Below are 25,519 nucleotides of genomic sequence, written 5' to 3' on the forward strand. Positions count from 1 at the left end.
GGGGAGAGATCATTAGTTCATGGCAGCTACCACAAACTTCACAAGCAGATGGCTGGAAACCACTTCTACTCCACATCTGGCTTCAGGTACTGCAGCTCATGGGGAGTTACTTCATTCCACCTCCATGCCACCCTCTCTCCATCTCTCCTCCTGTTCTGCCCACTCCAGACTCTTCTGGACTGCTGCTTTTAGAGCCCTCCCTATCATCTGGATTCACTTCCTTGACTTTGCCTCCTGCCTGCCATTTCAGGCCTTCTGCAGCTCTAAGGGAATGCTATTTCCACCAATACATGGAAGCCACAGCGAACCAGCTTCTTCCAAAGCCTCTCTGAGTGGGCATTAAGTTGTCCTGAAGGATGGTATATAAATCGAATGTGATGATGATGATGATGTGTCTAAGGAAGTGCGCTCTGAACAAAATTCCCACTCTGCCATGGAAGCTTGCTGGATGGCTTTGGGCCAGTCACACACACTCAGCCCCTTCTACCTCATAGGGTTGTTGTGAGGATAAACTGGAGGACAGGAGAATGTTGTGAGCTACTTTGGGTCCCAAAGCTGGTTATAAATATCTAAATGCATAAAAGCTCATAAATTTGTTAGATTTTAAAGTCCCAAAGGACTCTGTATTGATTTTGAATTTACAGCGTATCTTGGCCTCTCCCTTTCCTCCTTTCTTTCTTTTCACCATCTCTGCCACTGCCAGCCAACATTTCAATTGCCTACTGTTCAGAGCAGGGGCCTGTTTCTGTGGTTAACGTTTCTCTGAAAAGCACTGTATGCATTGATAGTGCTAAGTAAATAGTAACACTAAAGCACCAAGGGAAATGACTATCCCTGGGACCATCAGAAATCATTCACAAGGAGAAGGGGGAAGAGACAGCAGTACAACTGAACTTGGAGAAGGGCAACATCCGCAGAGGCCTGCAAACTGTCCTGTGATCTAGCTTGGTCACATAATTAGCCGATAAGTAATATAATAATAATAATATTCGATTTATATACCGTCCTTCAGGACAACTTAATGCCCACTCAGAGTGGTTTACAAAGTATGTCATTATTGATGTATTGTCGAAGGCTTTCACGGCCGGAGAACGATGGTTGTTGTGGGTTTTCCGGGCTGTATTGCCGTGGTCTTGGCATTGTAGTTCCTGACGTTTCGCCAGCAGCTGTGGCTGGCATCTTCAGAGGTGTAGCACCAAAAGACAGAGATCTCTCAGTGTCACTGAGTGATCTCAGTGTCTCAGTGACACTGAGACATCTCAGTGACACTGAGAGATCTCTGTCTACACCTCTGAAGATGCCAGCCACAGCTGCTGGCGAAACGTCAGGAACTACAATGCCAAGACCACGGCAATACAGCCCGGAAAACCCACAACAACCATATGTCATTATTATCCCCTCAACAATGCACCCTGTGAGGTGGGTGGGGCTGAGAGAGCTGTGACTAGCCCAAGGTCACCCATCTGGCTTCAAGTGGAGGAGTGGGGAATCAAACCCGGCTCTCCAGATTAGAATCCCACGCTCTTAACCACTACACCAAACTGGCTGAACCCACAGCCCGCCACAACATAAGCTGCCTAACTTGGCAGTGTCCGAAGCAAAGCTCCAGTCTTTCCCAGTTGCTCTGTGTGGGTTAGATGCCAGCTCCATTCCTTGATCCAGGCCGCTATTTCAGACTGGCTCACAGTAATCCACTCCAGGAATTATAGGGAAGTAGAAAAAATAAAGGAAACTCTGGAAGCAAGTGGAGTTAGCTGCTGTTACAGACGGGGATCTTATTCTTCGACTGTGCTGCCTCAGGCGCCCTTGGACTTCAGGATACAAGAGTGTCGATCTCACTATGCTGAAGAGAAAGGACATGACAGTTTGAGACCCTTTGTGCAGAAATTCTGTGAGAAGGTGTTCAGAAGAAGGAGAGAGGGGCACTTCCACAGGCTGGTAGGTAGTCCTGTAATGCTTAGCCCCCCTCCCCAACTTCATCCCTGCACTTTGAAAGAAACTGGAGCTGTGGAGACTTGTGTCCCCTTTATAAGGTATGTAGGAATGCCAAGAGAGCCCAATGGAAAAAGCAAGAACTCTCTGAAGACCCATTTGATGTGGTGGAAGCCGGGAATGCCAACTGGCTTGGCTTGGCTCTGTTAAAACACAGGTTTTCAGCTGGACAGCTGTGTTGGGCTGTGGTAGATGAGCAAGGGTCGAGTCCAGTAGCACCTTTAAAAACCAACAAGTTTCCAGGATTTATAAGCTTTTGAGAGTTGAACTCCCCAAACTCCTTTTGTCAGAAGCGAGCTTGACTCTCAAAGGGAGCTTGACTCTCAAAAGCTTATACCACTGTTTCCCTATTGTTTTTCCATGAAGGAACCCCTAAATTAATTTTTTAAATTGCAAGGAACCCCTACCTATGAAAACATTCACAGGCCAGGAAAAAGTTGATGGCAGGGAGTGCAATTCAGTTACTGCTAAATTACTGTGTAGAAAATTGATTTGTGGAGAGCTGCTAATATATATGAGTGTTTGTGTCTACAGCTTGCATAATCTTTTGATTATGCAATACTTGCAATTTTTCATGGTATTTCAAAAATTGTTATTTATTCCACGATTTTTCACAGAGCCCTTGTCAATGTCCTGTGGAAACTGCTTGGGGAACTCTAGCTTATCCCCTGGAAACTCTTGCTGTTCTTTTAAGTTGCTAGTGCTACTGTACTCAAGTCTTGCTTAAATCACATTGAAATACTGCCAAGGTGCAACTAAAATGGAGAACGGATTGAGACAATATTGGGATGAGTCAAACGTAGTCTCAGAGAAAGGAAGGACAACCCGGAGACTGGAATGACGACCACTGGGCATGGAATTACGGTGCTGGGTATGGAATTCTCTAGGTCTGAAATAATGCAACAACCGCAAAGGTAGAATTGACAGTCCCAGAGGGAGAATGAGTGCTCTAGATCTGAAAAATACATGGCCTGGCAGGATGCGGCAAGAGAAGGATCAGATCTCTTTTTAAGAGAGAATCTCTTTTGTGCTGGGATGTAGTGTCATGGGCTGGGGTTAGAGGCTACAATGGCACGTACCCCTCAGCTACGTTCCTTCCTTGGAAAACTGCCTCCCCAGGTGTGAGTGCAAAAGGTATTTGCTTACTTTGCCTCCGTAAGTGTGAAAGCCAAGGCTGCTAGAGACAATGATTTAGACCCCACTCATTTCCCATCATGAAACTCAAGGCATTGTTCATTGAGCTCCCAGACCATGTCCTATCCAGATGTTGACCATATGAAGCGGACTTATACTGAGTCAAACCATTGATCTAGCTAGTTTAGCATTGTCCACTCTGACTGGCAGTGACTTTCCAAGGTGTTAGTTCTGATACTTTTTAACAGATGTCAGTGATTGAAACGTGGCCCTTCTGCATTCAAAGCAAATGTTCTCCCAGTGAGCCACAGCCCTTCCCAGAGCTAGTCTTACATAGGTAAAGGTAGTCCCCTGTGCAAGCACCGAGTCATTACTGACCCATGGGGGGATGTCGCATCACAACATTTTCTTGGCACACTTTTTACAGGGCGGTTTGCCGTTGCCTTCCCCTGTCATCTACACTTTACCCCAGGAAACTGGGTACTCATTTTACCGACCTCGGAAGGATGGAAGGCTGAGTCAACCTTGAGCCGGCTACCTGAACCTGGCTTGCGCCAGGATCGAACTCAGGCCATGAGCAGAGCTTGGACTGCAGTACTGCAGTTTCCACTCTGCGCCACGGGGCTCTGCATATCATCACCAATATGGCTATATCAGGTGCCCTTCAACCAAACCATGGAACCAAGCTACAGAAAGTAAGTGGCTGCCAAGAATGTCTAACTGTTGTTTCCCTCTGTACAGGTTTTAGCCTTGCCTATTAAAAAAACATTTAAAAATCAAGGATAACGCCATATTTTTTTTACCTCAGACTCTTGGGCAGGGGGGATCACTGTTTGGGAGCATTTTTTCCAACAACGAGTCTACTTATTCTCCCCTCAGGAAGCAGACACCCAAAAGTAGCAAATGAACTCTGCAGCAGCTGCAAAATGACCTCCATCCGAGAAGTATCCAGCATTGCTGAAGACCTGCTCTGCTCTATCTGCCTTTCCATTTTCCAGGAGCCCTGCATGTTGGGCTGTGGCCACAACTTCTGTCTGAGTTGTTTGGAGAGTTGTGTCATCCCCAAGGGCCAGCATCGGGGGACATGTCCTGAGTGCCGACGCCCCTTTAGCCTTCAAGAGGCTGCACGCAACAGAGTCCTGGCCAACTTGGCAGAGAAGGCCCGGCTCCTCAAGTTAGAGGAGGGAGCCCAGTCCGATGGGGCTGGGAGCTGGTATTTTTGTGAAGAACATGAGGAGCCACTTAAACTCTTCTGTAGGGAGGATGAGGCACTGGTTTGCGTGATCTGCCGGGACCTGCCACAACATCATGGTCATAGCTTTTTGCCTATCAAGAATGCTGTGAAAGATTGTCAGGTGGATCTCTGTGCCTGTGGATTGCCTGTGGATCTCTGTGCTGTGAGACATCCATTACCACGATCTGCATGTTCTACGCGTGGCATTTTTATATATGAGTCATCGCTTGATGCTCTAGTCACCAAGTGATGCAACTGCCTGAAAAAAAGTCATGTAGCATGATCCTAAGCATGTGTGCAAGTCCCATTTAAACCCTAGTGGGCCATTTACAGGTGCATCCTAAGTAAAATTATACCCTTTCTAGGCTGTTGAAGTCAATAGGCATTGCAGGGTGGAACATCTCTCTACATTTATTGCCTCTTCCCTGTACGTTTATTTTAAAGATTGCAATATTAGCTAGAATGCTGCCCAGAAGCTGGGGATTCTAATCCATGGGAACAAAAGGGCCAAGAATTGTTCATGTCTTTTATTGTCTAGATCACCTTTGTCCTGGATCTTATTTATTTGAAGTCAATAGGCATAGGTGAAGTCAATAGGTATAACAGGGTGGAACTTTTCTGTATGTTGACTTTAATACCAGCTATAACACTCCCCAGAAGGATGGTGGGAATTCTAGCCCATGAGAACAAAGGGGGCAAGGACTGTTAATGCCTTTTATTGTCTAGATCACTTTTGTCCTGATTCTTATTTGTTTGTTGGTTGCATAGGGTAAACTGAAGGCATCTCTTGAGTCCTTGGAAGATGGCATGAAATGGGCCACAAGTAATCAGTCTCACCAGCAGGAGGCAATAGAAGAACTGGAGGTAAATGTAAGAAGGGAAGCAGAGAATTAAAGAGGAATGCTGAGCAAGATAATCATTGGAAGAGGTGGGCTTAGAGGCAGAATGAAAGCAAATCACAGCCAGGGTTCTTTGGCCTTGCTACTGTCTGTCCTGAATGTTGAATAGAGCTCCTATGTAGCATACAAGAAGTAGCGTTGCCAATGGACCTGAAGAAAAACATCCTGTCTTTTTTCATCCAAGCCATGCAAATCTTCAACTGCCCCTTTCCACACATTAAGCTTCTGTTAAAGGGACTTTCAAGGATTTCTCAGACACTGCTGCCAGCTCAGCCTTCCAGTTGGCTGGAGATCCTATATATGGATCATGGGTCAGGTTCACTCCTCTCACACACATGATCCTTTTATCAATTCAACCGTTTGGTCTGTAAACACACAATTTGTGCTACAGTGTTTCTACCTTAGATACCAAGGACAGCCAATATTTAATAACCTTACTCCAGAGATCAGTGCCATGAAAGCCACAGTGTCCTGGCCTAGTTTCGAGCCACAGGCCCACACTCCAGTAAAGTCTCCTCAGATATTCCATCTAAGGCCTACGTGATGCCCTGTGGCCTAGTTCTGAGTGAAGTTATAAACTTCCCCCATTCTCGTACAGTTTGTCTCTGGACTCAAAGGAGGAGGAGACCGGGGTACCATTCTTTGCCGTCTGCTGATCCCACAAAGCAACAAAGGCTGTGCTGATTGGATAGAAGTGTACAGGCACTGGGTTTGCTGATCCAATCAAAGACAACCTGGTGTTTATTACAGAATCCTGAAATGGCTAAATGGAACTGGCGTGGTATAGTGATTAGAATGTCGGACTGGGATCTGAGAGATCCAGTTTCAAATCCCGTCTTTGCCACGGAAACTTGCTGGGTGACCTTGGGCCAGTCGCACATACTCAGCCTAACCTACCTCACAGGGTTGTTGTGGCGATAAAATGGAGGAGAGAAGGATGACGTAAGCCACCTTGGGCCCCCATTTATTTACTTTATATAAATACTTTAAAATAAATAAATAAATAAAAGCACTATGTCCAGATGTAGTACCATGCTGGGGAACAAGTCACAGGGGTATGGCCATTTGTGCTTGTTAGCTTCCCCAAAGTTTGTTTTATTTATTTACTCCATTTATTTATTTGCTTCAATTATATCCTGCTTTTCTCCCCAATGGGGACCCAAAGCAGCTTGCATTGTTCTCCTCTCCATTTTATCACAACAACCCTGTGAGGTAGGTTAGGTTGAATGAGTGAGATTAACCCAAAGTCACTAGGCAAGTTTCCATGATAGAATAGGGATTTGAACACGGTTCCTCTGAATACCAGTGTCAGGAGTCACTATTAGAGGAAGGCCTTTACCTCTATGCCCTCTTGTTGGCCCTCCAGTGTAACTGGTTGGCCACTGTGTGAGACAGTATGCTTAACTAGATGGACTGCTGGTCTGATCCAGCAGGGCTCTTCTTATGTTCTTACCAATAAAATGTCAGCTGAAATGTGAATCAAGCCATGAAAGCCAAAAGGCCACTGGAAAATTTGAGGAGTCTTGACTTGCCTGGACAGTAGAACAGAAGACTTGTGGGTGTAGCATCAGACGGGTTATGACTTCCAAGTAACTATGGCAGGGAAACTTGATAAATGTTGGTTGTCTTTTTGATTTATTTCAAGGCACATGTGATTCACACAGTGAATGTGGTTTTGTAAAGACAATTGTGGTTTTTTTAATTTACTGATCAGGCTTTCTTATATAGTCATTCTATTCCTGTGGGGGTTCCTCCTTGTGGCAAATTATAATAGAATGAATCATTCACCACAAGGATAACATTGCCTCTGTTTTGTATATCACTGTGAGCCATCTCAGCATGGTTTGTGTTAGTGCCAGCAAACCTGCTTCTGGTTATCTGATTCAGAAAACCACAAGCAAGCGGAGAATTGCCAAGCAGGAGGCCAAATTCAGCTTGACAGAGTTTTTCTGCCCCCTTTGCAGAGCTTAAGTCAACATCTGTATGGCCACATCTTCATCGAGTTTGAGAGTCTTCGTCAAATCCTAGATGCGAAAGAGCAAAGTATGATGGACACGGTGAAACAGATGAAGGCAGATAACCAGGCTGAAATGGAAAGAAGGCTGGCGTATTTAAAAGCGTACGAGTCCTCTCATGCTGAGACCACCTCCAGGGTCCGAGCTGCACTTGAAGAAACCAATGAATTTGCTTTGCTGAAGGTGAGCCCTTCTCGCTCCGCTCACCAGCACTTAGCTCTCTTGTACTCACAATATTGTTTTATAGGCACTCTGCCCCTGCCTGCTGCCCACAAAATGGTGCTTGGCCATGTTTTTCTCCTATAAGGGCCAGTATTTTCAGTACACCGTCTAGATCTTCCTCTAGAGTATTTTTCCAATGAGCATCATCCGCAAGAAGACCTCTTATTCGGCGAATTGCTGGAAAGGGCATTTCATAAAGGAGGAGATGTACTTTACCCTCCCTGTGTATGCTGCCTCCACCTTCCTGGCTTCTAGGGAGTAAAACATCACTTCCATTGCAATTAGCAGAGGAATGTTCTAGAGCTGATCCGGGCCAAGATGTTCCAATTCCCTTCAGTTTTGGTAGGGAAACTCCCAGGGCTTTTTTTCTCGGAAATGAGGTGGTGGGACTCAGTGGTAGAACTCAGGACCGCACAATGACATCATTTTCGGTCAGCTGGAACGGGGGGGGGCGGTAAAGTTTAAATTGCCCTCGGCAAAAATGGTCACATGGCCAGTGGCCCCACCCCCCTGATCTCCAGACAGAGGGGTGTTTAGATTGCCCTCTGCACCACATGGCACAGGGGAATCTAAACTCCCCTCTGTCTGGAGATCAGGGGGCGGGGCCACGGGCCATGTGACCATTCTCAAGAGGTGCCGGAACTCCGTTCCACCGCGTTCCAGCTGAAAAAAAAGCCCTGGCAACTCCCATGATTGCCCTGGAGCTGGAAGCAAATTTTTAAATGCCTAGCTTTTTTCCCTGATGAATTATGCCTGCTAGAAAGAGACAGATAAACAGACAGACAGACACATCTTTTTAATATTATAGCTATATACGTTTTTCCCTCCCTTTCTCTAGGTTAGCATCAAGGGGGCAAAATACACTCAATCCATTAAAAAGTTTTCTGCAATTAAGTAAGCAGTGATTTATAGATATATCAGATGTATTTACGAAAACAGACAGCCGTAGGAATGTTCTTAAAGATGCCGGAGGGAGTCCATCTTCTAAGACGGTGCTTGTTGCAATTGGTGCACACATCATCTGAAAAACAGGGAATTCAGAATTGTGCATTTTTCTGCAGATTATCAAAATTCCTATCGTGGACTGGAACTCGTTTATTCAGATGACAGCCTTAGTGAGCATGTGCGTCTACCATGTGTCAGGTTCAGAGTCTTCTGTGCTGTACCAACTCCATTTTCTCATGCTTCTAGTGTTTAAGTGCTTCCTCTGCAGGTGCCCAGGTTCCCAGGCAGATTTCTCACAGAGAGAGATTGTTTGGTCTACCGACGTTCCACCCCGGACCGGCCTTGAGAGACTCCAACTTCCCAAGCCTCAAAGACGATGTTTTGAGAACTGTGGGGGGAGGCTGGGCCAAGTGGGAACTGTTACTCTGTACCGTATGCTTTGCTTGTCATTGGTAACAATGCATCTGTACCAACCTGGATATTGCATTCAGGCCAGTGGACTATAATAATCTTTTTCTTCAGTAAATGCTTTTTGGAAACAATGGACTTTTGTCTAATTGCAGAAGGCAGACTGGAGTAAGGGTTTTATCTAGCCACAGTTCTGACATTTTGTTACCAATCACACTTTTCTCACCCCTCACCCAGAGAGGATGGATACAGGAGAGCCGTCAACACCTGGAATGGAGGAAGTGAGATTTTTTTATCAGACCGCCTGGGGCAGAGCGCATCAGACAGGCACTCGTCAGAAATCCCGCAAGAGGCGAGGTGGTTCCCGGCGGACCCCGCTACGAAATCCCTGGAGGCCAGGTAGCGAAGGTTGTATCACCCCCATGTTCCCTTACTGGGGGGCTAGCCAGGAACCCATGCCAGGGATAGTGGTGCAGGGATACGTAGTCAAAGATGACTTGGGCTGGCTGCTCCGCGAGGTACCCTCCCCAGTTTTACGAGAAAGGTCAACAGAGGCGGAAGAGAGCGTAAGTTGCTGCCAAAGTGCCTGGGAGCCGAAGCCGGATGAGGGTGTATTGCTGGTTGTACCTCCCGGGAGGGATAAAGGCGCCATGCTGGCAACGCTGCCAACCCTCTGCCAAGCGGATATGGAGGGTCAGACCAACATTGCATTTCCCCGTCCCCTGATGGACTTAGCCATAAATCCCTTGCCAAAAGAAGTTAGGGAGACGAGCATAGGGATGCTGAAGGCAGACCAAGGGACCACGGTGAGAGATGATACTTTGGGAGAGAGTCTCCCGGTCCTGAACGCTTCACTAGTGGAACTCAAGGCCCCAGATTACGTGCAAGCTAATCCGGCAGCAGCCGAGAAGTTGCCCAGTGAAGAGCTAGAAGTATCATTAAGAAGCTTGGAAGATAGTACAGAACGTATTGCTCACAGAGTGGCCGCTGGTCGCAAAACTCGCCCGTCCATTGAGTTATGGAAACCAGGCGAGACGGCGAACGGTCAGTTACTTATCGATGGAGGAGGGGAAGTGGAGGTGAACCCTGACAACCATGCTGTAAAGGCCCCAAGGCATCCCAGAGGTGAAGAGCTGGCCGCTGAGCGCGGGGGAAGCCTGCAGCCGCAGCCAGACTCCCGAAAAGAGGACTCGCTCCTGCACACACAGCACCTAATTTTCCCGGAGGAAGCGGTGCCAACTCGAATGATTGAAGAGCTGGCCGCCGAGTGCGAGGGAAGCCTGCAGCCGCGGCCAGACTCCCGAAAAGAGGACTCGCTCCTGCACACACAGCACCTAATTTTCCCGGAGGAAGTGGTGCCAACTCGAATGGAAGAGCTGGCCGCTGAGCGCGGGGGAAGCCTGCAGCCGCGGCCAGTCTCCCGGAAAGAGGACCCGCTTCTGCGCACCCAGTGCCTACCCACCGCACAGCCGCCGTCGATGACCACGCAGACAACTGCAGAAGTGGGGCGAATGGCTGAGAAAACTGTAATCTCATACCATCTAGTCCTGCGAGATACTCCAGCGCAGCCTAGGATGCAACAAATCTCAGCAACAAACCTTAGGGCTGAAATTGCTCAGCACCGAGCAATTTCACCACCTTCCCCACAGCCGCCTGTACGAGGAGAAGAAGAGGTGCATCCGTTCCTTCCACGGGAGATGGATACCAAGCAATACTTGTTTGATCTGTCTGATAGCAGTACTAAGGGGAGGGAGCTTACAAACCTGATCCAAACGGGTCCTGACTCCGCCAACAACACTGGAATGGATGGAGGAGTGGATCCCATGCGAGGTGAGGACTCTGTTCAAGGGTGTGGAACAGCACCTCATCTGGAGGCGCCTGGAGAGCAAGTCCACCCGTCAAATGGAGGTGTTACATTCCTGCAGCGCCCAGCACCCAGCGAATCACTAGAACTAAGAATGAAAGCCGAGGGTGAAACCCCAATGCAAGACCAACCAGACGAGGAGCGGTATGAGCTCCAACGTCTAAACCAAGCCTCCAAAGCGCCTACCATACAACAACAACTGCCGCCAACCTCTTTGGGGGAAGAGAGGCAAATCCTTCTGTAACTGCTCCAAAAATCATCAGGGGAAAGGGTGATAAAGGCACCAGCCCGGATAGGCGCGCCCATGCAGCGATCACGGAGGACAGTACCGGTTCAACAGGTGCAGTCACCACAGCTCAAAGAGCAGCCAAAGCCGAGAGAACGAGCGGGCGCTGAAGCCCCAATTGACTACCAGGATGGGGAGATGCCTACCCCTCGGTTGTCCCCACGTTTTGGTGGAAAAGAGAGGCCTCCTTTGTTACTACAAATGCCTCCCGCCATCCCTCGCAACAGCCTCTCTCAATCGCCTCTCTTACAACCTGTAAGAGGAGAGGGGAGATGTCTTGAATCACTCGGGAGGCAGACCAGGGCAAGATATCCCGCGCAACAGCGGTTTAGCGGGGAGCCAAATCTGCTGAAGCAACAGCAGCTCACACAACCTCAACCAGCCCTTGGAAAAGACAGACCTCTCAACTCTACGACACAAGAATCCACGCAGCACTCACCTAGCAAAGCAAAATTAAAGCAACAATGTCTGACACCAAAGCTGATGAAAGAAAAACCGGTAACGCCGCCCGAAAATCCAGCCCCACCCCAAGTAGGAAAGGGAGAGACACTGAGAAACTTGTCCAAGTTAGAAAGGACTTTGAACAAAAGGTCCTGTATAATAGCAATCCTTCTTATGGGGTTCACAGTGATGCAAGTGTTACGATCTTGCCACCAATGGCATCCCAGTTGGGAAGGATGCTTCTCCAAAGATTGGGGGATATCTAGCCCACAAGCATGTCCTGTCGTACGGAACATAAGGAAAATCCTACTACAAGATCCAACGTCTTCATCTGATTTTCCTCAAGCACTAATCAAATTGGATCAGAAAGAAAATACAGAGAAAATAGACCTTGGCATGAAGAAGAACCTCAAAGACTTTGCCAATAATGTACCTGTCTACCTGTTTCCAGTGTTGGCAAAAGATGCAGATTGGAAAAAGGGATGTTCCAAAGCTAACTGGAGTTGGCAGGGACTTCTGAGCACAATACATGACCTTATTAGAGAGACTACTGCTTGCCATACAAGTAAGACTATGCACCTGTCCCCTACTCAAGAACGAATGCAACTTTCTGGGGTCCTAAATGAGCGTGGTAAGTCTTTTTACTTTACACTGACCCTGCAGACTTTTAGTAAAAATAAATATACCCAAGTTACTGAGAAGCCCAGAATTATTTTGGTTGAAAGAACTCTAACCATTAAACTGGGGAAGGTGTCCGGAAATTATGACTTAAACCTAAATTGCAAAACCCAGGAGATTCTGTATATGATCTACTATTATCAAACTCCGGGGACTGAAGCCCTCTCAGGGGTTAACTTCTCCCTCTTATCTCCTCCCAACCGAACCAACTTTTTACGCATGCCCCAAAGCGAAGGGGAAGCGAAACCACTTCTCAGTTCCAGCAAAAGGAGGGAGGGGCACCAGGAGTAACCAAGCAAACCTCCTTCCTTTCGGACGGGGGAGGTGGGCCGTTGAGGGGGAAAGCAACTTAGAGAACGAGGGGGAGCGAATGCCCACAAGGGAAACACCCCTACCGGCTAAAAGGAACGGGTTTCAGAGGGTGCAAATATGGAAGGCAACAATGAAGACACCTTACTCACTCTACATATTAAATACTTCTATGCAATCCTGGGGAAGTTCAGGAGTCTTGGTCCAACTTCCAAATAACCATGGCCCCAATGCTATTCGGATAGCCCTGACGTTAAATCATATACAGCCAAGCAACAAACAGAATGGCCATCTGCAGAGACGGTTCACACACCGGAGTAGAATTCAAACAGCAGAAACCAACACAACTACCGACTGTGCATTTTCTAACAAATACCGCCATCTAAAACTAAAGACCTTGCCAGCTAAAACCAACGTCTGCTTCTATAGAGGTGAACGACCACAAAAGATCGGCGCGTTTACACAACTCCAATTGGACAAGGAGGATCTTATAAACTCTAACCTTATACTCCCAGAATCTCCTACTCTACCTAACCTGGCAGGACCTTGCAACGCGCACCAAGGTAAAGGTAGGGGGAGGCAGCCCAACAATGAACTCTCATTAAGAACCACCTTGAAACAGGATTACAAAGAATACGCCGACCGCCACCATGTGGCTGAAGGAGAATTGCAACCAGGAAATCTTGTTTATCTGACTACCAAGAACGTAAGACTTCCCCAAACCAGCTGTAAACTTGCATTGAAGTTTCTTGGACCCATTCCGGTGCACAAAGTGATCAACAAAGTAACTGTTGGATTTGCCAAAGAAGTTCCGCCATGTCCACGATACTTTCCACGTCAGCTTGTTAAAAATGCCCCAGCTTCTGACAACTGGCACACCAAAGCACCTCCCATCTCCTCTCAATCGATGATCGAACCCACTACGAAGTACAACAAATTTTGAGCTTTAAATTCAAACGCAATCAGCTATTTTGTCTTATTTGATGGACTGACCTGGAGGACTGACCTGAATTCTATACATGTCCCTGCTCCTAGAGTAACCAAAGCTGTTTATTCTCGCTATACATATAAACATGGGGGGCGGGATTTATTTTAGAGGGGGCAGAATGTCAGGTTCAGAGTCTTCTGTGCTGTACCAACTCCATTTTCTCATGCTTCTAGTGTTTAAGTGCTTCCTCTGCAGGTGCCCAGGTTCCCAGGCAGATTTCTCACAGAGAGAGATTGTTTGGTCTACCGACGTTCCACCCCGGACCGGCCTTGAGAGACTCCAACTTCCCAAGCCTCAAAGACGATGTTTTGAGAACTGTGGGGGGAGGCTGGGCCAAGTGGGAACTGTTACTCTGTACCGTATGCTTTGCTTGTCATTGGTAACAATGCATCTGTACCAACCTGGATATTGCATTCAGGCCAGTGGACTATAATAATCTTTTTCTTCAGTAAATGCTTTTTGGAAACAATGGACTTTTGTCTAATTGCAGAAGGCAGACTGGAGTAAGGGTTTTATCTAGCCACAGTTCTGACACCATGATCCCTCTTACTGTCTGAATGACTGGTTAGAGTTTGACTCTTGGTTACTCTGAAAGGCTTAATCTGTATAGGATGGCTGAGCTGAGGGAAGTTGCTTTGATATGCAGTTCCGGGGCTTAACTGTACCTGTTTCTCTTCCATTTAGGGAATCAAGGAATTGATGAGACGGTGAGTATTTGTCTTGCTTTCTAAGCTAGATATAACATTGGAACAGCAGCAGCTGAGATAGGCAGTGTGGTTAGAGTTATGAATTCAGATCCCTTGTCTGTGGTGAAACTTTCTAGATAACCTTTGGCCAGACACTTTCTCAGCCCAACTAAATCTGCAGGGTTATTATCAGAGCAAAATGGAGGAAGGAAGAACTGTGTACGTCCCTCGGAGTTTCCTGAACTGATTGCAGGGGGATATGTGCTAAATCAGCAGTTCTTAACAGTGGCCATATACCTCCCCCTCCCCCAGGAAGGGCAATCTAAAAATCTTGGGTTGTGGGGGGAGGATTTGGAACTTTGGGGGCATTGGGGATTTTAGGTATTCCTTTCTCTCCACCTGCAATGGCTTCCAACAGTTGGCAGAAGAAACTTGTTTTACATTGCTGACCCCACCCTGAGGACAAAATCCTGGCTTTCTTCCCCAAGACCTTTAAAAAGTGGTGCACAGCAAATAGGAGTCGAAGCTAAAATTAAGGAGTTGGTGTGAAAGAAGGGCAGGCCCACGGGGAATACAATAGAACAATATTTCACAAACTATTCAATCTTTAAAGTGCCAGTGCTGTATGATTTAAACATTCATACATATTTGTGTTGTTCTTACAGGAACAAGAGTAAATCCCATATACAAAAAGTGCATTCAAGATAAATATACAGAAAGTGCATTCAAGGTTATTGCAACATGTCTGGGTGTAATAGAGTTTGTATGAATATAGATCCTTGCATTAGACTCTTTCCTTCTTTCTGGTGTCCTTTCCTTACACAGAGCAAACGCAGAGGTGGGAGAGATGTAAAAATCCTCTTCAGGCCCAATCTGGGGCTGGCTTAGAAACCTCAGATTTCGTGTCCTCTTCTACGGGAGCACTGCCTCTGGTTCCATGTGGTTGAAGATTCTCATATTACAACAACCGGATAGGGCAGCCGTCTATTCCAAGGCGCCTTGGAATAGACGTCTATTCCAAGGCGCCTTGGAATAGACGGCCGCCCTATCCGGTTGTTGTAATATGAGAATCTTCAACCACATGGAACCAGAGGTAGTGCTCCCGTAGAAGAGACACGAAATCTGAGGTTTCTAAACCGGCCCCAGATTGGGCCTGAGGAGGATTTTTGCTCTGTGTAAGGAAAGGACACCAGAAAGAAGGAAAGAGTCTAATGCAAGGATCTATATTCATACAAACTCTATTACACCCAGACATGTTGCAATAACCTTGAATGCACTTTCTGTATATTTATCTTGAATGCACTTTTTGTATATGGGATTTACTCTTGTTCCTGTAAGAACAACACAAATATGTATGAATGTTTAAATCATACAGCACTGGCACTTTAAAGATTGAATAGTTTGTGAAATATTGTTCTATTGTATTCCCCGTGGGCCTGCCCTTCTTTCACACCAGTTTGTTACGGGGTTTGCCATCCCTCCCCTTAACATTAAGGAGTTGGCTGATGGCCCTCAGGCATAAGGATCTCATTGAATGAATGCCTGAATGAATGCAAAACTGGCAAGGACTTGTGGAGGGCATCTCATTTTCCTCTCCACCACTGTTTCCTCTTTCTGTTTCCTGAAAACTTCTCTAGTGTCTCCCCTTTTCTTGCTTTCTTCTCTCCTTCGCAGCTACCAGCCAACCTTTCTTTCCTTCCCTGCCCTTAGCAGCCTGTCCTCTGAAAAAGTCTCGCCCAGTTGCATGGTGCCGGACAGGTTGGGCCCAGTTACATGATGGGGAAGATGCAAGGACTTGTATGGAGCACCTTACTTTCCCCTCTATCCCCCTCACCACCCTATTTCTCTTCTCCTAGCTGCCCCCGTATCTTCAGCTTTCCATTTCCTTATCTCCTTTCCGCCCATTCACCTTTTACCTGCCCCTATCTTCAGCTATTTTTATTATGTATTTACTTCATTTAAATCCCCCAATGGGGACCAAAAGCTGTTAACATCATTCTCCTGTCCTCCATTTTATCCTCACAAACCCGTGTGAGGTAGGCCTGGCTAGGGATGCCAACTCCAGCTGGGAAATTCCTGGAGATTTGGGGTAGAGCCTAGGGAAGGTATAGTTTAGGGAAGGGAAGGAACCCAGTGGTGTATAATGCCATTTTCTTCAGGGGAACTGACTTCTGGAGAGCAGTTGAATTTTGAGAATCTCTAAGCCTCACCTGGAGGTTGACAGCTCTAAGTTAGGTGGTGGACGTGTGACTGACCCAAGATCATCCCGTGAGTTTCCATGGTAGTGTAAGGGTTTGAAGCTGGGTCTCCCAGGATCTAGTCTAAAATTCCAAACACTACACTACACCAGCTTTCTTGGGACAGCTGCTGTTGAACAGCAGCAAGCAGCCTGGCCTTGGTAAATCATGCAAGTCACGTGGTACAAGTTGCTCAGTGGTTGCTTCTGGGCTTGGCCTTGACGAGTCCTCCTTCAAAGGCCAAAACAACTCTGGAACAACTCTGTCCCCTTCCCCCTGCCTTTTACTGACAGAAACCAAGGCTTGATAAAGGCTGGCAATACTGCATGGTTGCCTAGCAACAACCACTGAGAGCATTTGTTCCTTAAAGGTAGAGGTCATGCTTCTATTATTCCCACCCCCTTTCTCACTGGTTTGTTTGTTTTAGATTTCAGATTTTTCTGCAAATCTGGGTATTTTTCAGGCTTGTAAAAAGATCTGTCTTGTCTGTTCATGGCTCCAACCTCCGGCTTTCCAATTTGGCCAGGTTGAGAATTAAATATATTAATATACCCATGTAAAGGAAGTTCTCTTGCCTGGAGTGCTGTAGTGATTGTTGAGGAAAAAAGGATTAAAATAGTTTAAAATCAGACGTGCAATGGATCTTGAATCAATAGAGAGTCAAAATGTCAGTTTTCTTTTTTAAAAGATTTACTTCTAAAGGAAAAAAGGTACACAGGATTGCTACAAAACAATAAAACCTATGAGCTACATCTTTACTGACCACAAGCACAAAACAAAGAGATAATAGCAAAGGGGATTCTTCCTCTGTCTTCTTGATCCAGAAAGAAAATCACCTGACCTATTGACCAGTAACAGTTTACAAACACATCTCAGTTTCCCCAGGCTTCCAGGCTATTGGCTCTGTGCCAGGTTCTCTTCCAGGTCAATCCAAAACAATAGCACAGTGAGTAAACATTAACCCCATAATGAACGATTGTCAGACCTTGCAACATATATTGCAACAGTGATGTCCTAATGTTTTACTTCTGGATGAGAGGGCATTCAGTGATCATGCTGTATACTTATAGAGGGTTGGTTAGTAGTGTATTAAAGGTTAGAAATCACTAGACAGATGTGGGAAGGGTTGCCAGATGCTTGCCGGGAAGGTAGTATGGATTTCTATGGGAATATTGATCCCTGCCCAAGACTCTGGGCAGGCCAAGCAATTTGCCCAGGGGCTGCTGCAGCCGGATCATCAGAGCCATCTCTTCCCACTGCAGTTGTTTGTGGATTTGAATTGATATGTTTATAAAAATACACTATTGAATACAGATTTTTTTTGCATACAGCTTTTGTAAACATAGCTTATATTTCTGAGTGCTACTTCCAATCCTCCAGTATGAGGCTGACTCAAGCAAGTGACCATGTGACAGGAATTCCTGATTTAGCATTTAGGCATACAATCTCTCTGTCATAGTCTTTGCACATGATGAGTGCATAGTCTTGTGGCTATATTTGCCTGGCTTCTCATTCATATTAGAATGAATATGGTGTGCATATAGTAGTATGCATTAAAGATTGGGGGTATTTTTCAGATCCAGGTATCAGGAAGCCAATAAATATAAGTATTCCCAATATTCGGGTCCAAAAATACTGTTACAGTATTCAGATTCAGGTTTTATTCAGGAATCAGAATATATTTGGCATCATTATTCCCTGCGGGGGAAACTTACCTAGGGAGCTGGGGGGGGGCACTTTTTGTGCAAATGCCACCAAAATTGCAGGGAACCTGTCCACTACAGATCCACCAAGTTTCAAGAAGATTGGACCACGATATGTGCAGGTGCGTGTCGGGTCCTGCAAGTTTCCCTGGGAAGTATAGTTTTACAAAGAACAGCTGCTCAACAGATTGCTGGTCTGAAATACACCAAGGGAAGGTTCCCTTTTTATTCTTTTTGCAGAGAGCCCTGGGCAAGTGAAATTGACCGACATCCATCAATTTTACCTCCTAGCAAGGGGTGAAATTGACAAAGGTCAGTCAATTTCAGTTGCATGGCTCTCTGCAAAAAGAATAAAAAGGGAAATCCCCTTGGTGCTTTCAAACCAGCGATTCATTGATCCTCTGATGGACAACATTTAAAAAAAAAAAAGAGGAAAGAGGAAAGAGGGAATGGGAGGGGAGATGGAAAGGAGGAGAGAAGGAACAAGAGACAATCACAGTGAAATGAAAATCACAATGGGCAGGATATTCTCTCCCTCTGTCTTGCAAAAAGCCTTAGTTTTTTCCTGCCTCCTGTTGTGTCCTCCCCATAGCTTCCAGAGGAAAATCCAAGCCAAGTGGCTTTTTAAAAGGGGGGGGGGGAGATTCCCCACTGGAGAATCTTAGCAAGCTGGTGTTCTTTGTAAACGACCCCTCCCAGGGAACATTGCGGGACCCGACACATGAAGAATTCATGTCTGGCACCTTGTGTAGTTTGGCCCTGAGTCTGCTCTGAGCCAGGCCTACTTTTATGTTCTTGCAAGAATTTGAAGAATTCAAATTCTGGACAGACAACTAAAACTCCCCTCCCCTCAGCACCACTTCCCATTCTTAACTCACTCTCTCCCCTCCCTCCTGCCTCACTCCTCCCTGCCGCCTCAGGAAAAGAAGCCCAAGAAAACAGGCTGGCCAGCTTTAAAATGGCTGGTGCTGCAATTCCTGGGTAAACCCAAATAATTCTGGATTATTTGGGGATCCAGTATTTGGCATACCTGAACATACCCAGATTTATTGTCGAAGGCTTTCACGGCCGGAGAACGATGGTTGTTGTGGGTTTTCCGGGCTGTATTGCCGTGGTCTTGGCGTTGTAGTTCCTGACGTTTCGCCAGCAGCGGTGGCTGGCATCTTCAGAGGTGTAGCACCAAAAGACAGAGATCTCTCAGTGTCACAGTGTGGAAAAGATGTAGGTCATTTGTATCTACTCAGGAGGGGTGGGGTTGAGCTGAGTCATCCTGTAAGAGGATCCTCTTCCACACTGTGACACTGAGAGATCTCTGTCTTTTGGTGCTACACCTCTGAAGATGCCAGCTACAGCTGCTGGCGAAACGTCAGGAACTACAACGCCAAGACCATGGCAATACAGCCCGGAAAACCCACAACAACCATACCCAGATTTATTCAGGATTCCTGAGTATACCCGAATAATACTGGAAAGGTATTATTCATGTAGATATTCAGCTCAGGAATACTGAATCATAGTGTGCATCCAACCATCTGCAGATTTCGTGGAGTGAGACATTCCTACTTCCCTCTCCTGATGCAGCCTGTTAGGTTCTGCAGTAGGAGTGGGGATTAATGGAAATCACTACCGTCTCTTCTGCAAACAGAAATCCCAGCTGTTTGGCTGAATACATGTTTATGTTCTTCTCCATCTATGTCCCAAACACTTATACAGTATAGGGAAGGTTCCTTACAACTTATCGAGACAGAGTTCCAATGAGATCATCACTGAGTCTTACCAGGCTTTACTTCCAGCCATACTTTTAATGGCATACCTGAAGCCGGACCATGCCGCAACATTGCGGATCGTGCCAGGGAAAACGTGAAATATCACGTTTTCTCGTGCAAGTTTTGCACGATGACGTGCAAAACTCGCGCGAGAAAACGCAGTATTTCACATTTCCCCCGGCACGATCCGCAACGTTGCTCCATGGCCCGGCTTCAGGTAAGCCGTGTGGAAACAGCCCAAGAATCTTTTAAAAGTGCAAAGCAAATGAAACTAGGGTCTCTTCTCCCTGCAGAATCCAGGATCATCTAGGTGAAGAAAATGGAAAAGCAGAACATGAAGTGTGTGCTCATGACCAGAGGGCCAAGGAAACTGAGGAGAAAGATACTGAAGATGAGAAGGTTGATGTAAATATGCCTGAAGGAAAGGGGAATGAAAATAAAAATGATGAAGGGGAAACCTATGGAGAAGCTGAGGATGCTGAAGAAGCTCAGGATGCTGAGGACATTGTACCTGTAGATCCGGCTCTTGAGGAGCTGGAAGAGTGGCTAGATTTTGAAACCTGGAAAGAAATGTTGGAAAGCATCAGTATTTGGGAAACCCCCAATCCAGATTCGTTCTCCTGGTTCCCATCACCAGAGGAAGACATGTTCCAACTTGGGGACAGTCGTGCTTCTGAGGCACTTGAGGAGGAAGCAACTTCTGAGGCAGTTGAGGAAGAAGATTTAATCTGCGCCGTAGATGTCACCTCAGCACCAGACGAAGTTGCCTCCGATAAACCTTTGCCAAGCAGCAGCTCTGATGCAGCTCTGCCCATGGGAAGAGCCCTCCACAGTCCACCACCCAGCCACTGCACACCTAACTATTTCCCGGTGCCTGTCTTCCAACAAATACCACTTTACAATGTAGTGCAAAGATGGGGGGCCCCATGTAGATGGAGGCCTAGCCCCAGAAGGGGCTGGGCCATGCTGCGAGGCAGAGGAGCCACAGTTAGGCACTTCCTTTCATCCAGAGGGGGGCATGGCAGAGGTTTTCAAAGTACATTCAAACCTAGAGAGGCTGGTGCCTCTGGGCAAGGGAGAGGTTGGTTGAATACGCAGAAACGTCAGTCCAGTGGGAGCAGCAACTCAGGTCAAAGTAGTGGAGGAAAGACACATCCGCCCAAGCCTAGGGGGACTCATGTTTCAGGGCGAGGAGGTTCAGGGCAAGGCCGAGGGTCTGCATCATCCCCAGGGCGAGGAGGTTCAGGGCAAGGCCAAGGGTCTGCAGTGGGTCGAGGAGGTTTGGGGCAAGGTCGAGGGTCTGCAGTGGGTCAAGGAGGTTCGGGGCAAGGCCGAGGGTCTGCAGTGGGTCGAGGAGGTTCAGGGCAAGGTCGAGCGTCTGCTCAGAAAGGACCAACCCACCACAGTGGAGGACGGGCGTCCTCAAGCAAAGGATCATGGAACAGGCAAGCATCTCACCAGGGAGGCTGTGGCCGTGGCTCTGGTTCTGCGAAAGGGTCTCGGGGCAAATAGTCGCTTCCCCCCTCATTTCCCTGAGAAGAGGCTGCATCTGAATGAGAGAAGGGCTGGGGATGACATATTGAGATACCTGATTTCCACCTCTCATTTGTATCAACTGTTTTGGTCATCTGTCAGATCCACCAGTGGGAAGACTGCAGCGTTTAGCTAATGACATTGATGGATTTGGGATTACACCCCCCCCCCCAGCTGTCAGTTAATCTGGCAGTAGATTTTTTAAAAATGTATTTTAGTACAACTAAAAATGCCAGCAGCTGGTGCCATCTTAAGGTAAATGCCTTTTCCTTCTCTTATATAGGATCGCCTCTTCTAAGATATTGCCTGTGGAGACATGTCTGCATCATCAAAAAGCAAAAGTCAATGCTTTTTGAATCATCTTCCTGATGATTGCTTTTATTGCCAGATACATTTATGCAGATTTACAGTGCAATTCTGAGGGCTGCTGAGCAAGAGGTGGCCACCCACCAGGGCAATCTCTGCACCCCTGGTCCATTCCTTACAGACCTTCCGCAGGGGAAATAATAACGTGCTCCTCCTTAAGGCACAGGTGGCAGAGCAAGCATGCCAGAGTCTACAGCAAACCAGGCAACACCCCACCAGTCAGGCAACAGCAGCTGATACCCCTGAGAGTGGCTGGGAGGAGGAGGTCCTCAGGCCATGTGCCTCTTATGGGGTTTCTGCTGGTTTGGGGAGGGGAGTGTTCCCTGGCTGTGGTAGTTCAGGGAACTGACTAACTCCTGCCATGCACCTTTCCCCACCTGCACAGTGGTTTGCACTGGCATTGCTCTGCAATGTTGTCGCACCATGCCAAACTGGGGCGCAGCAAAACCTGGACCCTCTGCTGGTGCATCTCAGAGATATGCTGGCACTGTGCCAGCAGACACTGTACCAGCAGACATGTCCCTTTTGAGCACTTTTGCCCCTTTCCCCCGAGATTGTGCTGATAATTGATCAGTTGATTGACTAACAGGGGCAGTGCAATCCTAAGCAAAGCAACACCCCGCTCAGCTCATTGTCTTTAAGGAACTTCGAGAGATGTTAACTCTGCTTAAACAGATGTAAAGAGTAATAATGACCAACATCAGGGCTGTGCAAAACTCCCAGATAACATCATCTTCCTGGCGCAATTTCGCACGAGAAGACGGTGTCTTCCGCGCGACGTTCCGCAGGCAGGTAAGACGTGTGGAAATGGCCCAGCACTGGACTTCCATTTTGTGTGTGTGTAAAAAGCAGGCTATGTGTATGCTGCAGTTCCACACAACAGCAGAAAAAGCACAGAATGCAATGCTTTCTTACGTTGTTTTAAGTTTTAAAGAGTTTATAGCATTTCAGATTCTCAGATCATGTTTGAACACATGCAGCTGCCTTAGATTGACTCGGACCCTTGGTCTATCGAGGTCAGGCTTGTCTACTCTCCCTGGCAGCATTTCAGCTCAAAGTCACCTTCTCTCTGATCCTTGTTACTGGAGACATCAGTCTGAACCTGGGGCCTTGCGTATCCAACACAGATGTTTTCCCATTGTGCCATGCCCCCCCCAAATGCAGGCAATTACAAGTTTGGCTTGGAAATTCATCCATGCATGGGGAGGGTATGGCTTAATACCAAAAAGATAAGTGCTGCTGGTGAGTGAGAGGTCTGACCTGGGATTTAAGGCATCACCTGTTCTGGATGGGGTTGCATTCCTCTTGAAGGAACAGGATAAGTAAGTGGCAGCTTTGACTGGTTACTCAACTAGGGCCTTTCCTGGGCAGAAAAGATCTGGCCACTGTGGCGCCTGCCTTGGTTACATCTAGATTAGAATACTGCCAAGTACTGTACGTGGGGTACCCTTGAGAAGTGTTTGGAAACCTCGGTTGGTACAGGATGCTGCAGCCAGGATGCTGAGTGGAGCGGCTTGCCAGGGAACCGATCACTCACGTGATACATCTACCCTTCTTCCCAGTTTGTTTCTGGGCACAATTCAAGGTGCTTGTGTTGACCTTTAAAGCTCTATATGATTTGGGACCAACATAACTGAAAAATTGCCTTTTCCTGTATGAACCTAGCCACCCACTACCATTATTATCAGAGACCTTGCTTTGCATGCCCCCACCTTCTGAGTTTAGGACAGGCGTATGTGGGGCTGGGAAGATAAAAACGAGGAGACATGTCCCTTTTGAGTGTAAACTTTACCAAAATATCAGAGCTGCCTATATAACTCCGATTTGCAATCAGTTCCCAGGAAGAAATGGTAAGATTTTATTTAGATAAGCTTTTGGCCAATAGAGACCAATAAACCACCTTAAAGGTGGCAAAATTTGCTGTGCAGGCCATACGGCTCTGGAAGTATTTTGTAGGGGAAAATATTTAAATATTTTATTAATTTTAAAGTTTTAAATATTTAAGAATTTGGATCCTGGAAATTCAATGTTTTTAGATGGATCTGTTAACAATATGGTTTACCTTGACTGTATGTTTTAATTAGATTGTATGCTGTTATTTGTCTGGTCTTTGACCATATTAAACTTTGATTGATTGAGATTAGGACAGGGGGCAACCTGGGAGGGCCATCTTGGAAATGGCATCAAAACTGGAAACTTCTCCATAGGGAGATTCATTTATCCCCTTCTTTTGCCATCTTCCACCAGCAGGTGAGGAGTTTTTGGTTTCATTTGCCCTTCACTCAGCGACCCCTCTTTCTTGCCCCGTGTTTTTGTTATTTTTATGTTTTGTATATTATTTTGGCTCTAGTTTTAATGATTTTGGCTGATTTTAATATTTTTAATTTTATTATGTTTTGTTAACCATCTTAGGGCCAAACTACAAGTGACAAATGGCACAGGTTGGACACTTGTCAGCTTCCCTCAAGTTTTGATGGGAAATGTAGGCAGCTTGGTGGAATGTTGGACAAGTGACAGTTGAAAAGTCCATTGGACAGCAGTCAGCCAAGCTGCAAGACCAGGACGCCTACATTTCCCATCAAAACTTGAGGGAAGCTGACAAGCGTCCAACCTGTGTCAGGCATCACTTGTGGCTTGGCCCTTAGTGGCCCTTGTGAAGGCAGAAAGGTGGCCTATAAATATGTAAAATAAAGTAAGTAATACTAGTGGGCACAGTCAACAGATGTGAGAGCCAATAGGTTTTATGGTATCAGTATGTAATTTGGTGTTGATGTGGAGTAAATGTTACCCTTCAGCTGTTTTTACAAACTTTAAAAACAGAGACTCCCCAGTTCCACCAATAAGCACCCATGGAATGAGCAAGTCAGAGGTGTGAAACTTGGCTGGCCTATTAATTGAATCTGTGGTATATTTAAGAATTGAATGTATTTAAGGCCTTCCTTTGGATTCATTTTCTCGCACTCAGGTTGACTCATGGCGAACACTGCGCAGTGTGCTCCTTTGGTCTTTTTTTATTTTTAGCCTGGGTGACTACCAGAATTGATGGGTAAATCTGATCATGAAGACCTGTTAATAACAAGCACGCTGCCAAACGTATTTTGATTACAGGAATACTTTTGATTATTGTAGAAATGCTTCCAAAGATTTCCTACAGCTTTGGAACTAGCTTATAGGACACTTGCTAGAAAAGTCTGGCTACCTGTTCATCAGCAATTTGTTGCATTTTTCTGGTAACTAATAAGCTTTGGTCTAATGTTGGGATTTCCTTTCCTTAAAATGACATATTGCTGTATTTTATTTTATGTTTGAATGTATTCTAAATTTTTTGCCTGAATAAATTTGTAGTTTTCAAAATAGTTCTGGATTTTGCCTTGGGAATTCAGAAGCTTTGGCCAAATACCATGTTAGGCCTCAGCCTTTTTGGTTCCATTCCTCTAAAATGAGCATCTCTCTACATGAGACGCCCGGGCACGGGTTTGTCACATGACAGGAGAGGCAGTGTTAGGGGAGAGGCAATGTTAATTTGATGAACAAGCACCCAGGTGTTTTGTGTAGAGAGAGATGGGAAGCCCTGGGTTTAAAAAAAAAAAGAGTATGTAGCCATCTCACTCATCTGACTTATGTGCATGTAGACTAGATATCTTTTCCTACAGTTTACTCTGAAACAGCTACTGCATCAAATACCAGTGTTAAATCGTCTTGGTCAACTGGTCTTGGAATTCATTCTTCTCCTTCCTCCCCCCTTAGTAAAGTGTTTGCCAAGCTCTTGTGGCAGCAGAGATGATGGTCCTTTGATGACAATGATATAGGAGT

General features: G+C 46.3%; 1 protein-coding gene across 1 annotated transcript; it reads left to right on the top strand.

Moving 5' to 3' along the window:
- Positions 1–1,800: 1,800 nt before the first annotated feature.
- LOC129328563 (uncharacterized) lies at positions 1,801–25,062 on the top strand. The gene is made up of 6 exons (XM_054977705.1): positions 1,801–1,938; positions 3,554–3,821; positions 5,129–5,224; positions 7,224–7,457; positions 14,100–14,122; positions 20,101–25,062. The coding sequence occupies exons 2-6, from the start codon at positions 3,771–3,773 to the stop codon at positions 21,317–21,319; spliced, it is 1,623 nt and encodes a 540-aa protein (XP_054833680.1). The 5' UTR covers positions 1,801–1,938; positions 3,554–3,770; the 3' UTR covers positions 21,320–25,062.
- The last annotated feature ends 457 nt before the right edge of the window (positions 25,063–25,519 follow it).

This window comes from Eublepharis macularius, chromosome 4, assembly GCF_028583425.1.
Source record: "Eublepharis macularius isolate TG4126 chromosome 4, MPM_Emac_v1.0, whole genome shotgun sequence".
NCBI classification, from domain to species: Eukaryota; Metazoa; Chordata; class Lepidosauria; order Squamata; family Eublepharidae; genus Eublepharis; species Eublepharis macularius.

Excerpts from the sequence above, each read along its gene's own strand:
- LOC129328563 (XM_054977705.1), top strand. The coding sequence starts at position 3,771 with ATGGCTATATCAGGTGCCCTTCAACCAAACCATGGAACCAAGCTACAG. Across the intron at positions 7,458-14,099 it reads ATGAATTTGCTTTGCTGAAG|GGAATCAAGGAATTGATGAG; the intron begins GTGAGCCCTTCT and ends TCTTCCATTTAG. Across the intron at positions 14,123-20,100 it reads ATCAAGGAATTGATGAGACG|AATCCAGGATCATCTAGGTG; the intron begins GTGAGTATTTGT and ends TTCTCCCTGCAG.